We start from the raw sequence: 19,121 nt of genomic DNA on the forward strand, positions 1-19,121 counted from the left end.
CGCCTTCAGCGAAAAGTCCATCAATATACGCGCTCCCAGATAATTCACTCCTTCCAAGCACGGGTCATTGCAGGCCGATGATCACGTCTTTACTTAGAGAGAAACTTGTTTGCATGCTCATTCAATACTGCTCACCATGACTTTTACTTGGAGCTCATATTTTGCCGCTTCTAAAATATGGTTTTACTCGTTGTTCTGGGGACTGCATATTGCCATATTTGCAGTGGGCTGGTAGGTTTGATGACCCTCAATAGCCGCCGATGCAGCTACTGAGAACGTCTAGGTATTTACAAGCCACGGACAAGAAGCTAGATGCCCTCAATACTCTGCGGTATTCTGTCTGGATATCAAGAGGCGCTGGTCTCGTTCTATCTTGCGATGCCACCCTTCTCTTGCTGCCTATGTGCAGGAACGTCGTCAAGAATCTAAGACCCCGAGTTCGATGGTTGCCGTTGGATGAAACGGTATGGTTCCATCGTCAAGTAGCCTATGCTCTCCTTATCTTCACCATAATCCATACGGCTGCTCATTACGTGAAGTAAGCTAGATCTTCCGGAATCGAGGTCATTGTTCTAACAATCAGCAGCTTTTACAACGTTGAAAAAGACCATATCCGACCCGTGCTGGCCGTGCAGATTCATTATACCGAGGCTGGTGGGATAACAGGCCATGTGATGCTTCTCTGCATGATGCTCATGTACACGACCGCTCATCAACGAATCCGACAGCAGTCTTTTGAGACATTTTGGTACACGCACCATCTGTTTATACCGTTCTTCCTGGCCTTATATACGCATGCGACGGGCTGCTTCGTTCGAGATACTGCAGAACCTATTTCACCTTTCGCGGGGTCCAGGTTTTGGAACCACTGCTTAGGATACGAAGGCTGGAGGTGGGAGCTAGTCGCTGGCGGCTTGTACATGCTCGAGAGGCTGTATCGTGAGATTCGAGCGAGACGCAAAACTGTAATCCTGAAGGTTGTCCGTCATCCATATGGTATGTTCTTTCGGGCCATCATAGCATCCTCGACACTAACACCACAAACACAGACGCGATGGAGATCCAATTCCGCAAAGACAGCATGAGATATAAGGCAGGGCAATGGCTTTTCATCCAGGCTCCCGACGTATCCAGCAATCAATGGCATCCGTTTACCATCACGTCCTGTCCATTCGACCCATACATCAGCATCCACGTTCGCCAAGTCGGGGATTTCACTCGCGCCCTAGGCGATGCACTAGGATGCGGACCAGCACAAGCGAGAGATCTGGAAGGCCTTGACCCTATGGGGATGTACGAAGTTGCCCTCCATAACGGACAAAGGATGCCCAGGCTCCGTGTCGACGGTCCATACGGAGCTCCAGCCGAAGACGTCTTCGAAAACGAAGTGGCCGTCCTCATCGGAACTGGCATCGGTGTCACACCATGGGCCTCTATCCTAAAGAACATCTGGCATCAACGGACCGATGCTAAATTAGCTCGTCGTCTCCGTCGTGTCGAATTTATCTGGGTCTGCAGGGACACTTCGTCTTTCGAATGGTTTCAAGCCTTACTATCCTCTCTAGAATCCCAGTCTGCCGCCGAAGCAGAATTCAACGGCAAGGCCGAATTTTTACGAATCCACACATACCTTACCCAACGGCTTGACGACGACACAGCCGCCAATATCTACCTCAACTCGGTCGGACAGGCCGTCGATCCATTGACCGAGTTACGAAGCAGAACGAATTTCGGTCGTCCTGACTTCAAACGCCTTTTCACTGCCATGCGTGATGGTCTCCAGGAACAAACATACCTGTCCGGCGTGCATGGAAATTCAACTACCGAAATCGGTGTCTACTTCTGTGGTCCAAATGCTGCTGCCAGACAAATCAAAGACGCAACCATATCGACCTCAACAAGGGACATCAAGTTCAAGTTCTGGAAGGAACACTTCTAGACAGCCTCAGCCCATCCTTCACACTTCTGTGTTAACGAGGATCTCAAGATCCAGGCAGCTCAGCAATCTGCCAACTGGACCGAATAACCTCGAGAAGGTAACGGTCAGTCCTTGTATGTCAGCAACAAAAGGAGAAAGAAATAGAAAGGAACAATAAGCTCGATGACACGAAACCCTGATGACTGATGACTCTTGGCGTCTGTTCAATTTTTGGATGTACCTATCTGTTTGTCTGTCGCGTAATCTGCAATATCCTGTACTATATTTCCCAGTGTCTATCTACGACTCATGATCGTTGAAGGGATCCGATGCGTCCAGGTGAAGAGTACATGTTTAAATCAACATAATACGTACACAAGCCATGTCATGAAAATGCAAGTCCATTCATAATCAACGCTAACCTATCACACTATATGATAACTACCTTGTGATCAACCTAACCCTGCATCTTCTCATCCTCACTCTCCGCATCCTCGGGCATATTGATCGGCAACCCCGGAACACTCCTCATCGCAACCTCATCCAACTCCATCTCGATATCTAGATGAATCCGTAAACCCTTCTCCACTAACACATTATACACGTGTCTTAACTCGTTGAATTTCATCCCTTCACCCTTCGACTCATGTGAGGGAATAATATCCGCTCGGAGATGCGTGAACGCCAACATGATGAGTTCCTTCGACCACGGACATGCACGCATTCCGCGATAGTAGACTTTCTTGGCGCGTTGGATCTCGTTCCGCGATAGTTCGAAGAGGATGTAGAGTTTCCAGAGGGTGATGCTAGAGTGCGCTGTGGAGATGGAGGTGGATTGGTCGCCGATGGCTTTTTCGAACGCGGCGCGGACGGAGTGGAGGGTCGAGCCGGCGTAGATGGGGCGGTTGAGTTCGGTGTAGATGGAGAAGAGATGGGTGGTTATGGGTATTTGGGTGGGTGTAGCTGTGAGATCGTCGGGGCGGGGGTTGGTGGTAGTGATGTCGCGGATTGTGTCGCGGACGCGTTCTTCGATGCGGAAGCGCGATTCGTTCCAGGCGAAAAGAGAGAGGAAGATGGTGTTGTGGCGGAAGAGGGAGATGCTTTCTGATAGAAGGGCGCGAATGTGGGAGGGTTTGTAGATGTTGCTGGTGCGGATGTGGTGGTAGAGGAAGCGGGCGCGGGATTGATGGAGGAGCTCGGTTGTGAAGGCTGTGAATGGCTTGGATTGGTTGGGTAGGGAGGCGAGTGCGGCAAGTGCGCTACTGTAGGATTCTAAGGCTTTGTTGAGGTCTTCGGAATTTGAAAGGTAGGATAGAATGGCTAGGCAGTCTGTGCAGGCTATGAAGACGTTGGCTTTTTCATTGGCAAGACCGATTTGCTGGGCCTCTGACAGGTACTGGAGGGATGTTAGGAAGGACAAATAGTGGGCGTGAATTAGAACTTACACTCTGAATCTTTAGCAGACTTGTTGAGCTGAAGGATGGTTGGCTTGAAGTATCAGGAAGGTCCTTCAAATTGACGCTGTTCTGGGGGATGCAGTTGAGGAGGTGAGATGCATGGGCTATATTGCGAGCCTCGAGAAGCTCCCAAATCCAGGTCTGCCAGAGAATGACGCTATCCACTCTGTCGCGATTGGCGAAGGTCTTGCTCATAGAGAGGGAGGTTGCCCAGACATGGTCGGCAGCCGTGTGATTGCCGGATCGCCATTCCATGAGAGCGTAGGCGTTGTAGAGTCGTAGGTTAGACGATCGCTTTTTGAGTAGCGATTTCGCATATTTCCTGGCATCTTTGGCATTGCACACAAACTCCACAGCAAGGCCATATTCAGCCAGATCATCGTTTCCAGGATTCACTTCTGTTAATGCCCGGAGGGTTCTGCGGACCCAGGCAGGGTCAATATCGGACTGTGAACCCGACGTGGCATCGCGCCAGGTTTTCAAAGCCGAAAACCACTGAGTTGGCTCGGCGAACAGAGTGTCTAGTGCAACAATAAAGTTGTGATGAGGGAAGAGAACGGGGGTTGCTGCTGTAGGCTCAGTGTCAGCAGCCACATTGGGGAGCCAGTCCGCCAGGGTTGCATATGAACTGCTGGCAAATTCGTTTCGTACAAATCCGTCTCCATTCCAACGACTTGTTGTACTCAGATTCTCAACCGATGAAATCGGCGGGAGATGACAGAAATGTAGAAAACTGTCAACCAGCACATCCGGGTTCGTCTGCCATGCGAGTGATAAGACTTCTTCGAGATCAGATGCAATGATGACACGGTAAGGGTCATCTTCCTCCGATTCATCGATGCTGCGAGCTGGTAAGCGAGCGTTGACAATACGATCCCTTTCGTACGGTGCCCAGGTTGCGAATAAGGATCGTGCATCGAGCTGGAATCGAGGCTTTTCGGTCTCACTCGGGTTCTGGAGCACATTTCCTGCACTCCTCCACCCTTTAGCGCCTGCTTCACCAACGCGAGACACCTCTGATTCCCAAAACTCGAGGAAAGCTGACATCACATCCTCTGGGCTCCGGTCCCCGTCGAATGAGTCGGGTCGGAAGTAAGTCATCTCTAGAATTCCTTGCCAGAGAGCCGCAGCATGCTCCGTAAACCCAGCTTCGCGAACGAAAAGTGTCAACCGAAGAAACAGATACAAGTGGATTCGGACCCTCTCGGGTTTATCTGACGAGGACCCATTGAGTCTCAGACACTCAAGGAAAGTAGCGAAGCATCGCTCATAAGTAAAGTCTAGAAACTCGGTTTGGCGGAAGTCGAGATATCGGATCCAAAGACTGATGTATTGAGGGTTTGACTTCAAGGTTGTCTGCCACTGAGCGGACAGCTTCTTGGTGTCCCATAGTTTCGCGCCCTCCTCGAGAAGGCCAAGCAGAAGACGATCCCTCGCAGGGCTCTGTCCGACCTTCTTCAGCGCCTTTTCGTACAGCGATAACTTGATATCCGCCAAACCCTTCTGTTCCGCGTACGTCAAAGAGCTAGACTCTCTCTCGAATCCCCGGAGAAGCGATTCTTGATGGTCTATGAGCGTAAGCCATGCGACAACGTCGGTAGGGTGGTTTTCAATATTCCACAATAATTCCGCATTGCGTTGTTTGATTTCCTGGTCGGGGTCACTCCGGCCACCCTCTCTGTCCGAATCCGTCTCGGAGACAGCTTCCACATCGCTGGGTAAGTCTTCGCCTGGTTTTGCTTTACCATGAATCGACCGATATGCATATTTCTCGTCACCCGAGTCGATTTCCAGAAAGTCGCGGCGCTTCTCATTGCTGGATGTACTCAAAGGAATATAGTCCTTCGTGTCTGCGGCTGCATTAAGCAGAGACTCTGGCCGTATTCGAAGTAGTCGCGCTTTGCTCTTATCTAGGCCCGAAAGAATATTCTTCGCTTTTGCCCTGGACTTTTCCGTCTTACGTTCGCTCGTTATAACCAACACGTCCTCGACCGCGCTCTCCCGATCGATCTTGTAGCTGGGGGGTAGGCCCAAAACACTGCCACGACCGACCCGATGATATTGCGGGACGCTGTATCGATGTATGGTTCCGTATATGAGGTTGTACCGGTCGCCCTTGCTATCTATGAAGTAGAGATCTGAGGTTTCCTCGGTCGGGGGCTTTACGCTGCGGCTCGATACAGATGCTCGTGAATATTCGGGAGTGGGCTCTCGACGACGGTGACTGGCTTCCCTCTGCGAGGAACGATGTTCCCTGTGTTCCCTGCGACGTTCTCGGGACCTGGAGCGGTCATGATGGGTTCTATGCCGTGAACGGTGCTTGGAGCGGTGCCTGGACTTCTCATCGCGGTCGGAGGTGTCGCGACTGGGGCGCCCGGGCGGCCGATCAGCTTCGGGCGGAGGGGCTGGCCGAGGCTTGAAGCTGGCGAAGCGTGGGATGAATTTTTCTTCCTGGAGAAAATAATTAGCCTCAAATGAGCAAAATCAAAGCAATGTCCAAGCTGCATACCTGGGAGCCAGCGGAATCCATGCTCCTGGAGGGTGAGGCGTGGGGAGCTTCTCCAAAGGCGGCGGCGAAGGCTGGAAAAACTCCGCTCCCGCTTCCCGCACTTTTTTCCGGCTTGGGCCATCGGCCTCAAAAAAAAGTTGCTCCGAGCCTGGAATTCAAGATCTCCACGGTGCCCGGGGAATTTCTGCCCGCTAACGCTTGGGGTTCTATCACAACTATCGGAGACGACAATTGAGGGATGGGCGTCTTTTGCAGCACTCGATAAACGAAAATTTCACCGTCCAACATGGCCTCGTCCCTCTCCGCGCAGCTGTCGCAGATTGCGGCAAAGTCGACCAACCAGTTGAACCTCAAGGCCCAGCGCATAGCGCACTCGCAGTCCCTCATCTTTGACTGGAAGGTCGCCACTACTCAGGATTTCGACACCGTCTACCAAATATGCTTCGAAGGGTTCCAGGAGTTATGTCAGCTGGATCCCCGTTTCGCGCCGTTCGAGCGCACGATCTTCAGCGAACAGAGCAAGACGGAGGACCGTACGGAGATGAGTGCTGCTCAGAACAAGGAGCTAAGCACCGTGCTGGAAGCTTTCCTTGCGCTGGTTGGAGGTCACTTGCTGTTGAGTCCGGCCGCGACGGCTGTTGACTGGCTTATTAGGCGTTTCCGGTACGATTGACATGTGGAACAGGACCCTCATCCACCAGAAGTTTTGTTCGATGAGCTAATGAGCTTGCAGAGTGCACGAATACAACACCGAGTTTACAATCCTCACATTCCTGCCTTACTATACCACCCCTCTTTTCCTGAACTTGCTCTCAATACTGCCCGAAGACTTGACACCAACCTTCAAAATCTTGAACCCGTACAAGAAGAGCCAAACCAACCCTCCCCGCCATCCCCTTGTTCACAGTGCTACGACCAACAAGCACTTCTTAGCAGCCGTCAACAGATACACCCTTCAAGTCAGCAAGCAGCGGGCACACCATCATGCGCTTCTGTCGTTTTGGGCGGGTATTCTAACGGAGGCAGTTGCTGGCATGCTGGACTCAGCACGCTCGGGCCGACGCGATCTTGAGAAAGAAAAGCACGAGGATGTCATCATGAAGGTTCTTCCGGTCTTGAACGACGGCTTGGGTATGAAGGATGTCTCTGAGCTGGTGATTGGTTGCTACATGGTCTGCGTGGTTCTTGCACAGAAGGCTTCTCTTCAGGACAAGCTTCTCGATGGATTGATGGAGGCCGTTGCCGGATCTTGGACAGAAGAAACCATGGAATCTGGTCTCATCTGCTTGTCTGTCCTGGCTCAGCAGAAGCCGGACACAAGGATCCCCAAGCGGGCCTTCAAGGCAGTGCTGCGCTTGGAAGAACCCGTGAAGCAGTTGTCGGCAATTTCAGCACAGTACCCGACATCTCATTTACTCCTTGGCTTGGTATCCGGATGTGTCGATGATCTCTCAAAGCAGAAAGATTCCGCGCGCTTGGATCTGCTGTCCCTGATGTTCGAGACCAACCTCTTGGGCGAGCCAGAAGCCGCCAAGGCTATGGCCACAATCCTTCACGCTATCAGTCATGCTCACAGAGAGGGTGTGCTCTCTTTGGACGCCCAGACGCACCTTGCAGAACTCGTTCAGCACTTCAGCCAGTCCGAGTCTCTCCGAGCCATCTTCCAGAAAACGATCGAGGAATCGTCCATCGACGTCGCGGCACTCGAACATAACCTGCAAACTGTGATTGAATCTGTGCCCACCACTCATGTCATCGAGGATGTCGAAATGGAGGATGCACAACAAGAAGCAGTCGACGATGGTTTCGCCTCGGCTCTTGAGTCGGTGGCCGGAAAGAAATTGGACACTTCGGCCCTCAGTGCGCAATCAATCCCTGCTTTCGAGAGCCTCGTCCAGGCCTTTGCCCTTGCTGTTGGTTCTCAGGAGAAGTTGGAGGCTTTTGTCGAATTGCCAACCCTCGGAAAGAGCGATGCTTTGAAGTCCGCACAGTATCTGTCGTTCTTTATCCGGACTTTCTCCGGATCATACCCCATTGGCACCAGGGCAACTGCGCTCAGCACCATCTCCTCGCTCCTCACTTCCGTATCCCCCGATGTCGATCTTCAGGCTCTTCTGCCTTTCCTGCTGGTAGCTCTAGCGGACTCCTCGGAGAGAATTCGGCGCGAGGCAGCAGGCGTGCTGGCCATCATTGGAGGGTTGTATAAGAAGAGCAAGAAGAGCGAGGCTAGCGTTTGGGCTCGCGACACGATCTACGGCAAACATTCGAAGAACGTTCAATGGCTTGCCGGTCGTGATGCGCAAAAGATTCTCGAGCGCGCGTTGCTGCCAGGCCTGGAGGAGTATGTCCTTGACCAGGCTCACATTGGTCGAGTCCTCGAAGCTACATTGCGAGGATCTTCAGCCCCCGATTCGGGTGCGGCTGAGTTGAAGAAGCCACTTCGCTTGAGCTTCTTCACCTTCCTCTGCTCGCATGCTGTCCAACTGCCCCTTTACGCGCCGAAGTTGTCTCTGCTCAAGCTTCTCAACCGTGTTGATCGGGCTGGTGGGACAACTCGCACGAAGGAGCTTGGACCATTCTTGAAGACGTGGCGGGATATGAAAGACCAAGAGGCCAAGGATACCTGTGAGCGGGAGCGTGTCTCTGTGGCAGAAGTGGATCAGCAGGCGGTTATGACGGTCACGCCCAAGGACAAGGATGCTCTCACATTGCTTCTTTCCTATGTGAGCCCGTATTCTCCGTCTTTGAGACCCTCTTTCGTTGCAGCTATCTTCAACCGTATGAAGGCTGTTTGGGCCACCGTTGCGGAGGAGCTACAGGTCGATGCTTCAGAAAAGCTCTTCGAGATCTCTCTCGAGGAGACCGAGTCACCGCTGATTCATGGGTGCAGGGACATTCTTCGCAGCGTTGAGCTTACCGGCTCGGTGCTTCTTCAATTCCTTCACAAGATCCCTGTCTCTATCACGGACATGGAGTCCCTCGGACCAGCGCCGAAGAGGAGACGCACTAGCCAGACTAATATGGTTGCCATGACCATCAAGGATGAGGCTAAACTCAGCAAGCTCATGGAGAAGATGACGTTCATCTTGGAGCTGGTAGACAGCTCAACTCCGGAGGCTCATCCTGAGTTGGCTGATGGTCTTTTCCAGACCCTGGCTGCACTCCATCATTTCAAGTCCCAGATCCAATCCGGATTGAGCTACCTCCTGAGCTTGACGCTTGGCAGTCTCCTTGCCATTGTCAACCGCTCCAAGGGAACCGCAAAGGCACAATTTGATACCTCAGTTATTCGGGCTGACCTGGTCGTGGATTGCGTCCGCACCACCGATAGCCCACAGGTGCAGAATGCAGCTCTTCTTCTGGTGGCGGGCTTGTCTGTCATTGCTCCTGAGTTGGTCCTCCACAGTGTGATGCCCATCTTTACTTTCATGGGCTCTAGCGTTCTGCGCAAGGACGATGAATACTCGGTCTCCGTGATTGACCAAACGATTGATCAGGTCGTGCCAGCTCTCATCCAGTCATTGCGTAATCAAAAGCGTGATGTGGTGTCAGGCACCTCCGAGTTGTTGCTTAGCTTCACGGCTGCCTTTGAGCACATTCCCTCCCATCGCCGCCTGCGCTTGTTCCATGCTCTGGTCACCAAGCTGGGAACTCAGGACTTCTTGTTCGCTGTTCTGGCCATGCTTGCCAATCGGTATGCCATGGATAAGGATGTTCTTATTCTGATGACAGGATTGGTTTCCGATGCTAGTGCACCGGTTGAACTTAACGTAAGTATTCGATCTTTTGTGAGTCATGTCCCTATCTACTCACAATTTCATAGACATACAGCAAGTTCTTGGACTTGGTCAACGATTCGCTCAAGTCCAAGCCCGGTATCTCGCAGGTTCTGCTTGGAATCGGAAGCGATGATGGTCGCGAGCCTCAGAAGGTTGCAGTCGACTTGCTCCGGACACTGGCTCATCTGTTCAAGCACTCGTCGCTCAAGGTCAAGATGACCAAGGACTTCGCAACGGAGGGAGACGAGGTCGTCGGACAAATCCGCACGCTCTTCTCTCGGATCTTGGAACAGGTCCTGGCCATTGGTGAATCCATGCAGAACGTGAAGCCCGTCAGCCAGGCCAGCGGTGACGTCCTTAGCGCACTGTTTGGTACTCTGTCGCTTGTGGACTTCCTCGACACTATCGAGGTACTGCTTCAGCGCCGCAACGACGAACTGCGGCGCAAGGTTCTCCGACTGTTGGAAGGCCGTCTGCGTCAGAACCCCGAACGCGACGGTGCCTCGCAACACCGCATGCTCGACTTCCTGCCTACCTTGGTCAACATCGTCGAGTCTTCGCCGGATATCCTGCTCAAGCACGCCGCGGTTGCCTGCATCGATCGCATCGCCGAGAAGTATGGCAAGAAGGAGCCCTCCAAAGTTGTCCATGCTGCCCAGGTGGTTGCTAGCGATGCCTGCATTGGACAGGACGATGAGCGTATTCGCATCATGGGTGTCTTGTGCCTTGCTTCTATGGCCGAGGTTCTCGGTGAGGCGATGATTCCTGCGCTGCCGAATGCCCTCAGCCGTTCATTGGCATTGCTTGAACAGAGTCTGGAAGAGGGTAAGGAAAACGCTCGTCTCCACGATGCCGTTTTCTCCTTCTTCTCCGCTCTTTTCATCCACCTTCCATACATGATCTCTGCGTCTCACCTGGACAAGGTCCTCGTTCTCTCTTACAAGTCTGCTATCTCAGAAGGTGTCGAGGATGAAAGCCGAGAAGAGGCACTCCAACTCATGGCACGCAAGGTTGATGTGGCTGCAACATATGCCGCGGTCGATCGCAACTGGCAGCATGCTGTTAAGGCTGGCCCCGATGCCACGAGGGAGACTCTGGGAGTCATGAGCCTCGCTATCGAGAAGCACCCGAAGTCCGCAACCGTCAACAACCTCGCCGTCCTCACGAGTATTCTGTTCAAGGCCTTCGACCTGCGCAGAGAACAGGTCTCGCTGGACTCCAAGGCTACATTTGACTTGTCTGATGTGGATGAGATCGAAGATATCATTAATGAGGTCACGATTAAGATGGTGTACAAGCTCAACGACACCACCTTCCGCCCTATTTTCACGAAGCTCCTGGAATGGGCGACTTCTGGTGTTCCGAAGAAGGATGCCCGAGGCAGCCTGGCACGCCTTACTACCTTCTACAGGTTCCTCCAGGTCTTCTTTGGTACTCTCCAGGTATGTCCTTTACCAATCTTTTTAATGAACTCTGTACTGACCAACCTAGTCCATCGTCACCGGTTACTCAAGCTACATCATCGAAAATGTGGTTTCCGTCCTGGGCAAGGCCAACCCATCGAACCAGGATACCAAGAGTCTATGGTTGGCCACGATGCGCATGCTCAAGAATGCCTTTGAGCATGACCAAGACGGTACGTCCTCAGCCTAAGCATCTACCGACCAGCTAGCTGACCTTTTTAGAATTCTGGCAATCCCCCTCTCACCTCACGGTAATCGCCCAACCTTTGATCTCCCAACTCGCCCACGCCAAGAACTCGTCAACAGCATCCATTGTTATTGCCGAGGCCGTCCCCGCTCTCACGGAACTGGCAGTTGCAGCCGATTCCACCGACAACCACAAGGAACTCAATACCGTGCTGATGCGCCTTCTTCGGCCATCTGCCGGACCCAGTGGCAAGACTGCCGGAGGCGAGAACCCGCACACACGCCTTGCTGCGCTCAAGGCTCAGCAGTCTCTCACGGAGCAACTTGGTGAGGAATGGCTTGCTCTGCTACCAGAGATGCTGCCTTACATCAGTGAGCTGATGGAAGACGAGGACGAGAACGTGGAAAGAGAAGTCCGCAAGTGGGTGAAGCAGATTGAGGGTGTTTTGGGCGAAAGACTAGATGACATGTTGACTTGAGCCTGAGCTTGACACGTTTGGATGCCTGGCGTATGTTGGTGCTTGTAAATAAAAAGTTACAGGATCGATTTCGAGTGATCATATACCTGTTATTAGACTATTCAACGAAGCATACTATTTTGGACCTATACCTATGATCGGGAGGAGAAGTGTCTTAATAGGTATGCCTTGGGCAAGCTTTAACTCTTAGCAGACTTGGACAAGCAACCGGCTTGCCAGCCTTCCTGGCTACTCTTCCCAACAAACCATCGTCATTTGGAACCTTCTTATATCCCGAGATCCAGTAGATACGCCTCTTGCGTCGGATCTTAGCTCCGAGCCAGTGACCGAATGAGCTGGACACCGTTCATTTGATTGACGGCTGAGTCTCCCATCCCTCACACCACCGACTGCGAGACGGCGAGGTCACGACACAACCAGCCGAGAATTACCCCACTATCCACGAATTGCATTAGTTTCTTGTTGCAGGCAATTGTTGAACCTTTACCGCCTCCTCGTTCCCAAACAACCAAAACAACACCACACCACCATGTCCCTTAAGCCTCCTCACCGGAGCCAACCAACGCATCGGCCTCGCCACAGCCTAACACCTCACGAACACAGAAAGCTATGGGATGGTTGTGGATGAGGAGGTGACGTTGGTGGTGATTTTGCCAGCCAGGGTGCTGCTGTGCGTCGTATACACTATGTTGGGGATGATGATGGGTCAAGGTAAGCGTATGCGTATCGCGCAAGTCTAGATAAAGTGCTTGGGTAGGGTGCATTAAAAAAAAAAGTAAAATCGGAAGTTTTTGACTATAATATTTCTTCAAGCATCTCTTTGGCTAATGTTGCTGGTTCGACATTGAGCCTACACTTAGGCGGGCAGATCAATGATTCTCTTATCGCGGATAGTTAGATAAATTTGGAAAGCTGAAAAAAAACTAAAAAGTTTTTTGTAATTGGCGCTGCCCGGAATCGAACCGGGGCTGGCACGGCCACAACGTGACGTCATACCACTAGACCACAGCACCTGTTGTTATGGTTGGTAGCTAAAGATATAAGTTATATAGGGTATTTGAATTTCAAATGGTCAAGAGGGATGGTAGCATAGTTTTGAGGTCGTATATTCTGTATGTTTGGAGTGGAGGAGGTCATACTTACTATTTAATCTTCTATTCTATCTACATGGGGAGTTGAATCTACATAGAAACGGGGTTTAACATATAGAGGGGTCAACGTAAACGTGATGGGTAGGTTCGTGTGGGTAGAGTAAATATATATAGTACTAGTAGACAGGCGGCGCAGGGAAGATAGAATCCTTCTACTTCGGTTAAGTCCAGTGACAATAAGTATCCCCCCTACAAGTATGATTCAGGACATGGCCAGGACATAGAGATCATCTCGACAATCGCAAAGACCATAAAGTATGGGAGTGGCCTGGCGGTCGACGACGGGTGATGACTATCGAGAAAGTGCACATTGGAAGAAGTGAGTGGGATAGAACTTACCCCACCATGCTAGAGATTTTGCAAACTCAGGTATTTACAGAGATCCAGGCCGTAGGTCTGACTTAAGCATCGTGTTCGGTGCTGGGTGCTTAACGGAATTTGCTGGAATTTGTCTGATGAGGCTGTTTGGGGTACCTGTTGGAGTCTTTCGGAAGTGCTCGACAAAACATTTTAGGTATTCAATAAGGTCCTTTGGATGTCCTTTATCTTGATATAAGAAATGCGCGACGATGCTCATAAAGGCCCTTCGCGATGCCTTGGGCTGGGGGCTCACGCAGGTCAGATCTAGTAGGCCTTTTTGGTAGTAGGAATACTTATTCTCAAATAGAAAGAATGAAGCAACTGCTGAAAATGCAGCAAACTACCCTCTCATGTAAGTCGGATCTCGGAGATGCCTGCCGTCCTGATATACCTGACCTGGACAGAAGGATGTGGAGGCGAGGAAGAGGTGGTGTATCTGATTATTCACGGGTCCCTTCACCTAGAAAAGATGTTGGTAGCTCAAGGATGAAAAAGATGAGTGATATGCGGAGGGAATGAATGAACTACAGAGTATCGAGGTGAAGGACGAGGTGAAGGACTAGATCAGGTGATCGTAATTACCGACCTCACACCTGCCTAAAAGAGTCATCCGGAATATGCAATTTTGAAGCAGGAATCCTCCTGCGGAAGTCTCCATCATCAGTAAAATGCACTGCAATCTCCGATATATTCACTATACGGTCTGATCCCCATACTTATAAATTATACCCTCCATCCCACCCAATCTGTTATCCAATCATTCGAAAACCGACATCTAAAACGACAAAATGACTTCGGAACGCATCAATCTCGCGGAAGGGGACAACAGCGAGTTGGTTAACTTATTTAGACTCGGTATCTCGCTCACCTACTGCATTGGCCAGAATCAAAGGGAGGATGTGTGGGATATAGATCCGGATCGTGACGAGAACCAGATTCTCGAATACTTGCGTATGTGTTGCCTCTCTCAAATAGGTCCAAGGAAATATGCTGAGTGATCACAGAGCAAGTAAATGATATTTTCTGCCTAGGGCTCGAATCGAGAGTCGTGAGTGATGGTGAGAGGCTCATCTCAACTCGGATGGATATATTCCTCCTTGTTGTGTTGGCCATCGCGAAGAAGATAGATATGCAAACCAACGAGAATGGGTTCAAGGCCGACGTAGGCCCATATTGGGTCAGTCCGTATGACCTCACAGTGGAGCAGGTAGATGTGAGAGAGCCCCGCACCTGGAGAACCCGTGTGGATTACATCCTACGGTATGGAGAGCTTGTTGATGTGCATACCAACCTAGTGGTGCTCCGAAAAAGCACCAGGGAGTTCGACGGGGGCTGGGGGGTGCTGGCGGTCTTGTGTAAGTGGAAAGCTTTCTTTGTTGCAAGATGGAGATGCAGGGGTAGTTACTAACTGGATCTAAAAAGCCGCGATTTACAACAAGAGAAAGAACAAAGAGATCCAAGGAGATATCTATGGTATCTGCACCGACAGCTATCAGTGGATATTCTACCATGTCGACAGCAATGGACTGGTATGCTCATATACTTCCCATCTAATTTCTCTTCTTTTGTTCACTGAAGTTAATTCATGGGCAGTATTCCAGACAGTTTTTGTTATGGACCGAAGAGCCGAAACAGATCATCCGTCACCTCTGCCGAATCATCCGCCAAGCGACCACCTTAGCCCAAAAGGGTGGAGGATTCATTAATGCGAAGCCTCTGGAGAATCAGCCTGGTGAGATAGATGAACCGATATAGGTAGCGCTCAAGCATACGGGCTGGAATGTACTCAGAATATGACAAGTAATGCTAATTCTTCGTCTCGGGATCACATGGTGTATTGCAATAGCGTATCCTCGTATCATTCCGTTAAGCCTGTTTCGCATATTGAACATAGATTGCGTCATACTTGATGGCTTTTCATCAGCATGACTGAATGATGAAATTATATAGTAAGATGAGGTACTCAGCCTACAGCAGACCGAGAGGCAAGAGTGCTGAGTAGGAGGTCGGTCTAGAACAGACCTGTCGTCCACTCAAATCATCTTTACATCCCATGATGCCTGCTGCGCAATTTAGTCTGCGAGTGGTGTGATATAGCGCATTACTCTGTAGAATTCCGAGCTTATTAGGATCTCCTATAGCGACATGACCATAATTTCGGGCGTCGTTCTATTAGATTGCTGATATCTGAGCTGTCATAGGGAATGCGTTGCTAGGATCTACAGCCTCCTGCTGGCTTCAGATTGACGACTCCTAATGATGGTCCAAGTCAAGCTTGGTACGCAAGTAAAGCGTAGATCGTCAATACGCGCAAGAGTACTCCACAGTCCGTGCTAACGCGTTCAACACAGTCGGGATCTCGCCGTGGATGGAGCAACCTAGGCCATCAAATATTTCCGAGTTTTCATTGCCGCTGGGTCCATACCCCTGACCCTGTGCCGATGATGGTATAAGGGCAGCAAATTCTGCTTGTTGGCCGCGGAAAACAGGATCGGAGAACGCAAGCGGCCCGTTTCTAGGCGACACCGGCCTCATAAAGTGGAGGAAATTGAGATCCAGAGCGGGTACCCTGGCGGGAGGTCCAGAATTTTAAGCCTTTAGAGCTTTGTGAGTCCCTGGGTCCCGGTTACGGGCGGATAAATCTGGAGCCAGGCCTCGAACCCGTCGCGGCTATTGTCGTTTGTTCCCGGCGAGCATTGCCAGCCTCCCAAAATTCCAGGAACGCGCGAGCTGATCTATATGAGTTCCGAGTTCGCCATCATGAGTAGTTTTATTTAGTAGTAACAATTGACGGGCAGTTGGGTCGAAAGCGTGGAAAGCAAGCGAGAAACGGCCCCAACCTAAAATCGCAGTTGAAAGGAGAACCGGCAGACGAACGGCGGCGGCCGCCAATGAGAGCGCTCGCTGCTTGGTGGCTTGCCGACCATGTCAAAGGGCGTGAACTTTCAGTGCAGTCATCAGTCCCCAGTCATCAGTCACTACCTCCATCGCAGATCATCCGAACGGATTATTGGGGGGGGGGGCCTCTTGCTTGCCGCAATTCCGGGCACGTGGGGAAGAGAGCAGAGAGCAGAGAAGCAGAGAAGCTCAAGAATAGGCTCTCGACTGTCAATCATACAATCCCTGGGGATCAGAAGATCCGTAACTCAATGGTGTGAGGTCTACCACTATATCACGCGAGGGACAGCTATGATTGTCTTGTCAAGAATGTAAGAGCTGGGGATGTGGACCTGATTGGTGGGGGAGGGGGACTGCTGAAGATTTGAGTGATCATCGTCGTCATTGGCATTCCTCCTGACCGTAAGAGGCATGGATAATCAACTGTAGGGCGCGGGGCTTTAATGGTGTCTGTCAGTGCTGTTGGGGTTGTCTTGACATCGAAGGGCGCAACGGAGCGCCCGCCAATCAGTCATTAGTCAGTCGGCTGAGTTGGCCCGCGGATTTAATTCCATGGACCGGTTTGCCGTATGGGGAGCTCCATCTTTCGGACGTCCTATCATTGCGCTGCATTCGGTCGTATTTGCTTTTGGGGTGCTTCTGGTCCCTTTTCCTGCATGTTTCTGGCCCAGTTCCAGTAGCCCCTTGGATCGGATATCAAAGCAAATCACCACGTGCGCTTGGACTGGATTTTTCAGCATGACTCACGGCAGGGGTTCATGGCGCAGAAGAGGGAGGGAGGATCGAGCTGGGAGGAAATATTAAAACATGGCAGAAGCCATGTTTCTTCTGCCATGTTTCTATGGAATAAAATCCCAAGGAGTGCAAGGACATCAGCATCATCGAAGCAGTCTCGAACGCAGCTCCACCGCTGCTTTTCCATTACCCAACGGCAACTGCCATCACCCCATCCCTACATTCACTCCCTTTTGGGCCCCATCCACTCGATTTTCTGGAATTGGACTTTTCTTTTTTAGGAAGAAAAAAAAAATTAAGAGGGATTATAATAAAAGCTATACTCCGCAGTGGTTCTACCTCCATCGCTTTTTTTCATCCAGACGATTCCTCCCTCATCTTGTATCTTAGGGGTGAGTGGTGATTATCCCACTCTATCCCACCGGGTCCTTCCTATACTTCCTTTCAACTTCTGCAATGACCACTCCGTCCATCCTCACGCGAGGCTCCAGCTCCCTCGCGGCCTTTGCGGTCCGCGGCCGGCCCAAGGTCGACATTGTTGTTGCGAACCAGCAAGATGGCCTGGTCCCTTCGCATACCACCGGAGACACCATCGAGGGAACAGTCACCATCACGACAGACCATGACACCCGTTTTGATGAGCTTGAGGTCACCTTTGAAGGTATGCGGCCAGAAGAACACAAGGGATGACTTTCCTAGTTGGCAGGATACTGACCAGGTTCAGGAACCGCGAGGACCTCTGTGGAGCGCCAATCGATGCCTGGCCGGACTGGGGCCCACCATACCTTCCTTCGCCTTCGCCAGCCCATCGATGACGCGGCATATCCTACCCCCCGGGTTCTAGAAGCTGGTCGCAGTTATCAATTCCCGTTTACGTTTGTGGTTCCCGATCGCCTGCTGCCTCACATTTGTAACCACACCAAAACCAACCTGCACGTCGAACGTTCGCACACGCTGCTGCCACCCACGTTTGGTGATCCCATGATGGCCAACAACCGCAAATCGGTTCTCGACGACATGGCCCCCGAAATGTGCCGGATCTCTTATCTGCTTCGTGTGACCCTCCAGAGAAAGCCTGTGGCCCAGAACGCCTCCTCTGTTACGCTTGTGTCCGTTGGGAAAAAAGTGCGGGTCATTCCTGCGGTTGAGGAGGAACCTCCCCTCAACGTCGCGGATGACGAGGGTCTATACTGCATCCGCAAAGAGAAGGACGTGAAGCGTGGCTTAATGAGGGGTAAGCTTGGTCGATTGGTGGTGACTGCCGCCCAGCCCAAGCCGGTGCAGTTGAGTCCCCTCCACGATGAGGACCGCGATTCGGTGAGCACCGTGGCGACTGTCCAGCTGCGCTTTGATCCAGTGGGCGACGAGCAACCGCCTCGCCTGGGCACAGTGTGGAGTAAACTCCGCGTATCGACCTTCTATAGTGCCGACCCCTGGGGGGATTATCCGTCCGCCTCATGTATCAGGACCTGGGCTCAGATGGGCCGAGGGGTGTACACCGAGGCTGTACCACTGTCCACCATGTGTGTAGCCTCGGCGCAATGGACTAAGCACACCGACATCGGCTTGGACCGCCGCGACTCGATGCACTCGACCTCGTCCATGGATTCTGTGCCCGGCCCCTCGGCCTCGTTTGCGGGAAAGGCCTACTATACGGCGTCGGTCGTGGTGCCCATCACCCTCCCCAAGTCCAAGGCATATGTGCCGACCTTCTATTCTTGTTTGATCGCACGCATCTACGCCCTCGAGCTCAGTGTCTCTTACCACGCCGCCAACTCCAGGCTCTTGACCCCGACCATATCCCTGAAGGTACCCATCCAGCTGACGTGCGAGTCGCGGTCTGGTGCAGGACCCAAGGGCACCGTGGTTGAGATCACGCAGGACCAAGTCAACGCGGAATTTTTCAGTCCTCGTAGCATCGCGCCTCCATCCTTCTCAGATTTTAGCTCTGCCCCCATCTCACCGCCCGAGTATACGGCCGCCCGCGCTTCAAACCTGCCTCCTGACCGTTCGAGAATGCTACCGCCGTCATCGAGAACCAACACGGGAGGTGTCAGAGTCTGAGGGTGGCCTGCTATTGGACTACGACCAAGGCACGCAGATTATCGGAGAAGAAGTGGATACCTTCATTTGCTTTCTATTGGCGTTATGGATTTCAAAGGTTACAATATACCCAGGTCGTTTGA

General features: G+C 51.8%; 5 protein-coding genes and 1 non-coding gene across 6 annotated transcripts; 4 read left to right on the forward strand and 2 right to left on the reverse strand.

Annotated features, from left to right (window-relative positions):
* Positions 1–136: 136 nt before the first annotated feature.
* On the forward strand, positions 137–1,939 carry BO94DRAFT_457830 (putative NADPH oxidase (NoxA); the record flags this gene model as incomplete). The annotated part of the gene is made up of 4 exons (XM_025607766.1): positions 137–231; positions 284–538; positions 587–996; positions 1,050–1,939. The coding sequence occupies 4 exons, from the start codon at positions 137–139 to the stop codon at positions 1,937–1,939; spliced, it is 1,650 nt and encodes a 549-aa protein (XP_025471267.1).
* A 218-nt stretch (positions 1,940–2,157) lies between these two features.
* BO94DRAFT_277450 (uncharacterized protein) lies at positions 2,158–5,924 on the reverse strand. Its single transcript, XM_025606603.1, has 3 exons — positions 5,885–5,924; positions 3,364–5,826; positions 2,158–3,314 (listed from the first exon to the last, which is right to left on the reverse strand). The coding sequence occupies exons 1-3, from the start codon at positions 5,903–5,905 to the stop codon at positions 2,376–2,378; spliced, it is 3,423 nt and encodes a 1,140-aa protein (XP_025471268.1). The 5' UTR covers positions 5,906–5,924; the 3' UTR covers positions 2,158–2,375.
* A 122-nt stretch (positions 5,925–6,046) lies between these two features.
* Positions 6,047–11,916, forward strand: utp10 (snoRNA-binding rRNA-processing protein UTP10). Its single transcript, XM_025608964.1, has 5 exons — positions 6,047–6,547; positions 6,618–9,654; positions 9,708–11,105; positions 11,155–11,299; positions 11,349–11,916. The coding sequence occupies exons 1-5, from the start codon at positions 6,171–6,173 to the stop codon at positions 11,789–11,791; spliced, it is 5,400 nt and encodes a 1,799-aa protein (XP_025471269.1). The 5' UTR covers positions 6,047–6,170; the 3' UTR covers positions 11,792–11,916.
* An 817-nt stretch (positions 11,917–12,733) lies between these two features.
* Positions 12,734–12,804, reverse strand: BO94DRAFT_t83. Its single transcript has one exon. It is a non-coding gene; the product is annotated as a tRNA-His (tRNA).
* A 1,286-nt stretch (positions 12,805–14,090) lies between these two features.
* BO94DRAFT_581901 (uncharacterized protein) lies at positions 14,091–15,559 on the forward strand (the record flags this gene model as incomplete). Its single annotated transcript, XM_025615439.1, has 5 exons — positions 14,091–14,253; positions 14,307–14,657; positions 14,725–14,831; positions 14,896–15,034; positions 15,504–15,559. The coding sequence occupies 5 exons, from the start codon at positions 14,091–14,093 to the stop codon at positions 15,557–15,559; spliced, it is 816 nt and encodes a 271-aa protein (XP_025471270.1).
* A 1,832-nt stretch (positions 15,560–17,391) lies between these two features.
* BO94DRAFT_581902 (arrestin (or S-antigen), N-terminal domain protein) lies at positions 17,392–18,999 on the forward strand (the record flags this gene model as incomplete). The annotated part of the gene is made up of 2 exons (XM_025615440.1): positions 17,392–17,596; positions 17,660–18,999. 2 exons carry the CDS (start codon positions 17,392–17,394, stop codon positions 18,997–18,999), a joined length of 1,545 nt encoding a protein of 514 aa, XP_025471271.1.
* Positions 19,000–19,121: the final 122 nt, after the last annotated feature.

Source organism: Aspergillus sclerotioniger, assembly GCF_003184525.1.
Source record: "Aspergillus sclerotioniger CBS 115572 chromosome Unknown BO94scaffold_4, whole genome shotgun sequence".
NCBI classification, from domain to species: domain Eukaryota; kingdom Fungi; phylum Ascomycota; class Eurotiomycetes; order Eurotiales; family Aspergillaceae; genus Aspergillus; species Aspergillus sclerotioniger.